Source organism: Pteropus vampyrus, unplaced genomic scaffold (assembly GCF_000151845.1).
Source record: "Pteropus vampyrus isolate Shadow unplaced genomic scaffold, Pvam_2.0 Scaffold95, whole genome shotgun sequence".
Classification (NCBI taxonomy): domain Eukaryota; kingdom Metazoa; phylum Chordata; class Mammalia; order Chiroptera; family Pteropodidae; genus Pteropus; species Pteropus vampyrus.
In genome coordinates this window covers 2,248,010-2,253,567 of record NW_011888876.1, presented here as the reverse complement: position 1 = coordinate 2,253,567, position 5,558 = coordinate 2,248,010, and the positions used below count along the sequence as shown (strand labels likewise).

Below are 5,558 nucleotides of genomic sequence, written 5' to 3'. Positions count from 1 at the left end.
CTGAGGCTCCTGAGGAGGTGGTTGCTCCAAGACATAGGGTTGTCATCTTTTCTGTGTATTCGTCTCCGGCTGTTGGCAGAGTTAGGGAGCTGGCAGCCTGTCTGAGAACCCCCTGGGCGGTGCCGAGGGCAGCGCAGGGAGGGGCTCGGAGCCCAGCCTCCGGCTCTTTGCAAGCTGCTGGCCGTGGGCGTTGGAAGCTGCTGCAGGTGTTGACCGCGCAGCCGGCCCAGCCGAAAGCGGAGGTGGCTGGGACCCGGCGCACGGAGCTCTCGGCCAACAGCCGTAGCCCGTCCGCGGGGTGCCCGTGCTCTGTCCAAGTGCGTGGACGCGCCTCCCACTGGAGCCCGCTGCCCCTTGGTAACTCAGGGCCCCAGGGGAAGGGGCTTGTGGGGCGATGGCAGCATTCTCCAGGGGGGATTTTCAAAATGAGCTAAGAAGATGGGCAGAGAGGACTTATTTAACACAGACCCAGAACAGGCCGTGAAGGAAAGTTTTTAAATCTCTTTCAGAGCTTTTTATTTTTTTTTATTTTTGGTAGAAAAATCATGTCACTGGAAGCAGGAAGGTAGCCAGGGTCATATCTAGGACGCCCTTCCAAGCCGCTTTCGTTAATTCGTGGCAGATTTTCAGCGAAGGAAGCGAGAATACAAAAGGTTAAATTTCTCATATGAGATTAATTCAGCCATCTCGGAAATGGTGGAAGCAGAATACCATTAGACCCTCGAATCTCATTTCTCTCATGCTGTCTTTCTTGGAGCCTGTCACACAGTGTCCTGGCACAGAGTCAGTGCTGTGGGTGCTAAGCCTCAGAGTCGGTCAGTTTCTGAAACGTGCCCAGAGGGCTGCAATTTAGAAAATGTAGCCTCCTTTTTAAGGAAGGATGAAAAGGTACTAAAATGCACCTTTCCTTGCATGTGAGATTCCCAGATATTTTGCCGGTGTTAAACATGTAATTCCTGCGTGGTTTTATTTTCTATGTTTTATTAGAGTCATTTGCATGACATATTGGAACCAAACTTATTAAAACGGCTCGTATTTGTGCATCTCTGGTGGTTTCATGAGTACTGTTTGGGGTCCTAGATATACGAAGTAATAAATAAGATATGTGTCTTTCAAGTGTGCAATCAAGATGCAAATGCAGTAATGATTTTGCCCTTGTTTTAATTGCTCTTCTTCAATAACGCATGCGATTTTTCTTATCTGATTTAAGCTGCTTTTGAGGGGAGGGGGTGGGAAAGTATGAGCTACTGCTATGTAAAAAACTAAATATACTTGGAAGTTCGATGTTTAGATTTTTTTGTTAGTCCTGGTCTTTTTTTCATACTGTCATAGTGTCATAAATTAAAGGGGGTGGGGCCCACCAGATTTTGAAGTTTGTCTCCGATTTAAAGTTTTGTTTCTCCTATATAGCATCAGATAATGCTGGTTATTTTTATGTGTAATATTTGGGACAAAGAGGCTCTCGTAAATGAAAGATAATTGCAAGCTTTGTCCCTTGCCTCCGGATTATTGCAGGGTTTCTATCCCCTTTGGTTATACAGATAAATTATAAAGCCCCAGTAGCCTTGGAAATTTCAATCGATTCCAAATGACTAAATATTTAATTCAATCACTGCCTAGACTTCCAGGGATGACTCGGGTGTTTTTCTTTTGACTGAGGGCTCCATGAAAGCCGGCAATGGCTGCTGAGGGCTGTGTCTGTTGCAAAGAGGCTCCCCTGCAGTGAGGAGCCAGGGCCAGCCTCGTCCACAGCAGCCCTTTCTGCAAATGGTAGTCAATTTTTGCAGAAGGTTTGTGGCCAGATCGCTATGTATAATACTGATGAAGCATTTTTGTTCCAGCTCTGTCTCGGAAGACCTAGGCTGTAGACGTGGGGATTTCAGTAGGAAGCATTATGGATCTGTGGAGCTGGTAAGTTTACACCGTCTGTTCAGTGGAAGTACATTGATTTAGACCTAGAGAGTCTCGCCAAGCTCATCGGATCTTTTGTTGTATATTTACTGTTAGACAGACCATGTGAATGCGTATAAGGATTGGATACAAGTAAACGACTATTAAAAGGCTATAATAATCTGGTCATCTTTGTTTATGTTATGCACTTTCCATCTGTGTCTTTCAGTTTGTTAAAAATGTGTCGTGCTTGGTATTTTTCTCTGTTAATGATGTCTATCATTAAAACAAATGATTTATGAATCAGGAAATGTAGCATTTGGTTTTTATATTATCTTGTTCCTAAAAGTTTATAAATCTAGTTTTTGAGGTTTAAATATTATTGAAATACATATTCTGATTTTTTTTGTACTCTGCTCTCTGGGTATGTGATAGGAGTTAGGATATTTATGAGATCTTTTTTCCTGCTAAAAGTATATTTGATGGACCAGATAAATAGACTATAATAGATAATAGATATCTGGAATGAAGATATCCACATTTTTCTTAATGAGGGACATTGGGTTTGTGTTATGATTTTTAAAAATAGTATGCTTTCATTTTAAAAGAGGCATAATGAAGGCATAAAATAGCCTCGATTTTTTTTTTTAAAGACAGAATTGTGACTTGTTTCCAGCTGCTTGGAAATTTGAACAGATTTTCAAGAAAATATGCTCACAAAATTCCCTTGATTAATAACATTAAAAACATTCAGTTTGTTATTTCTATCTGTTTACCCAAAAATGAGTCGATTGAATCCATTGATACAGTGCCCAGTTATCCCCCATTAATACAAGCTGCATTCAAACAAGGTTTAACTAGTAGAAAAATTTATACCAGAGTTGTGTACCGGTAGCATCCCGCTCAAGGAGAATACATCACAGATTTGACTGTATACCTGGCCCAGAGCCAAATATTCTTGGAAATATAAAATAGGTAAAAGATTTGGTCCTTGTTCTTTAGGAGCTTACTGTCCTCCAGCTGGGCAGATAAGATATATAAAATATCTAAAGAATGAATTTAGTCCCATAAGAGACACATTGATTGACTCGGTCAAGGTCTGTTCTGTGTCAGTCAGTGTGTCAGACACCTGCCAACTCAGACCACTACCTCACTTGAAGGAGCATGTGCATAACTGTAATTCGGTAATATTTGGGAATCGGTAAATATTGTGAGAGGTATACAATAGGGCCCAGTTGGGGTTGAGAGAAGGGAGGGGGCTACCCATTCTAGCCTGGGATCTTGGGGGAAGTGGCCTGGAAGGCTTAAAGGAGGCTGTGGGTTGGTGGCAAAGAAAATAAAAACAGTAGATATTTGCAAACAGCATGATTTTTGGCAGTCGTGTGCTGGAAGGGCCGTGAGCAAACGGTCCTGCCGAGCAGAAACTGTACGGCAGCAAAGCTTAATGGCCCCAAAGCAGGTAGATTTGGAATCAAGAAGGCCTGGGCTCACGGAGGTCATCACTCATCTCTGTGAACTTTTCTGACCCTTGGTGGCTCTTAAGATCTTGTGCTCCGAAATCGTCTTTCATTCCTTTACTAGCGGTATTGTCTTGGACTTCTTTCGGTCTCAGTTTTCCCATCTATGGAATGGGGATATTAATATTATCTACCTTGTAGAGCTGCTAGAGGATTAAACGAGATGATGTGCAGGAGTACAGTCCATGTGCGCTAGCTGTTGTAGTACAGATGAAATTTGGGAGCGAAAACAGAACCTTGAACTCTCAGGGGAAGACTTTGAACCTGATCCAGTGAGTAGTCTGAAGCTCTCGTAATTCGTGAGAGCAGTGTGTGCGGGAGACAGCACAGGATGAAAGATGGACTCTTTATAGACTTGTGGAAATCACAGACTATCAGATTGGGAATGAACCTGAGAGCCGTGGTTTCCGACTTGAGCAAGCATCAGAATCACCTGGAGCGTTTATTAGAACGTATTTCTGGACCCCATCCCCAGAGTTTCAAATTCAGTAGGTCTGGGGTTAACCCAGAATTTGCATCCCTAGCAAAGTTCCCAGACGATGTTGACGCTGCTGTTCCCAGGACCACGGTTAATGAAACCCCGGCTTTGGAGAAGCCCAGCCTAGTCATCAGTTATCCCCAGCCCGATGGGGCCAAAAATCCTTCAATCCATTTGTTTGAGTTTTTACTCTGGAACCATGTGCATGTGCACGCATATATGTGTGTATTTATAATTGACTTTTGAAAATATTATATAAAATAAATTTTAAATACATTTTTTAAATCCCGTATATAATTTCACCACCTTATTCCAAGTGTTCTCATCTCCTTTTGGTACCTTCCAATCTTTATGTCGTTTGTCATAATGTACAAATGTCATTTCTACATGGTTGTGCTCAAAGGATATATTTAATTTTCCATTCGTCCTTTTTTTAAACTATATTTTATAAGTATCTTCTTGTTATATAGTCTTCAGTGTTACCGTTTTAATCGGCGCTCCCTTGATAGCCCAATATGGTGATAAACAGTGATCCGCGTGACAGTTTTTCTCCTTTGGTAAAACTAGGTTGTTTCTAGTTTTCCCATGTTAGAAATGGCCTGTATGGTTGGAAAAAAAAATATGTTCCATTTATGCTATCTAAGGATCTCTCGAAATTCTGACTCCAGTGTTTGAAGGAAGGGGACTTATATGAACAACGGAGTATTATTAAATTAAAAACTGTTATATGCATTCTGTGTTTATGAGAAAGTGAGAGTAACGTTTCTTACACCTGTTTTAATGAATATTGTTGGGAAGCCAGTAAATCTCGGGCATGCTGGAACTCAGACTTTGTCGAAGGGTACCCAGGATTCTGTAAAATTGAAATTTTAGCATATCTGTCTCCTGACCTTGAGCAAATCAGGTAGAAGTCCTCATGAAGAAGGAAGCTTGGCCGTGCAAATCAGTGATGAGGGTTGATTTAGAGGCTTAGTTCCGTAGGTTTAAACTGGGTGTGAATTTGGTGAGTGAGAACATGGATGCTCAGATCCTGGGAGGGCTTCTCAGCCCTTGTTCCGTAACTTCATCGAAGGCTTGCCGCCACAGGGCAGGCACGGTGCCAGACACCAAGGAAGAAGGAACAGGGTTTTTTCTGCTCTCGTGGAGGTATAGGCTGGCTTTAGAAACCCACTGCCTCAAACTTTTAGTCTCCGGGCTGCCGCCTAACTGGGTCCCAGCTGTGTTCCCTGGGATTGGTTCTTAATAAGGAACAGAGATCCCCTCCTCGGTCCGGCTCAGGGATAAAGTCATTCACTGAAAGGATGTGGGTGGATCTCACTGAGATGAGCTGCGGAGGCACAGCTGGGCCGCATGTGGCCGGGCAGCCATCAAGCAGCTCCTTCCTGTGCCTCTGGCCGCTGTGATCTCTGGCTTGTCTTCCCCGTCACAGTCTCCCCTCTGTTAGACCAGCTTCCCCGGCTGTGTAGTCGCCTCTCTCCCGTCCATCTCTCCCAGCAGTGGTGCCGCTTTAATGCTTTTTTAAATTATAAAATTTATCATTTTTAAGGGCACCACTCAGGGGTACGAAGTACCTTCACGAGGTGATGCTACCATCACCTCTGCCACTTTCAGCACAGTTGTCATCATCTCAAACAGAAACCGTGCCCGGTAAACAGCCCCTGGTGACCCCTGTT

The 5,558-nt window shown here is 43.3% G+C and overlaps 1 protein-coding gene across 1 annotated transcript in view; it reads left to right on the top strand.

Moving 5' to 3' along the window:
• GARNL3 (GTPase activating Rap/RanGAP domain like 3) overlaps window positions 1–5,558 on the top strand; it is a 125,734-nt gene that overhangs the window by 18,204 nt on the left and 101,972 nt on the right. The window contains exon 2 of the mRNA XM_011364347.2: window positions 1,842–1,911. Within this exon, the coding sequence (XP_011362649.2) occupies window positions 1,842–1,911 (70 nt within the window). The remainder of the gene's footprint in view (window positions 1–1,841; window positions 1,912–5,558) is intronic.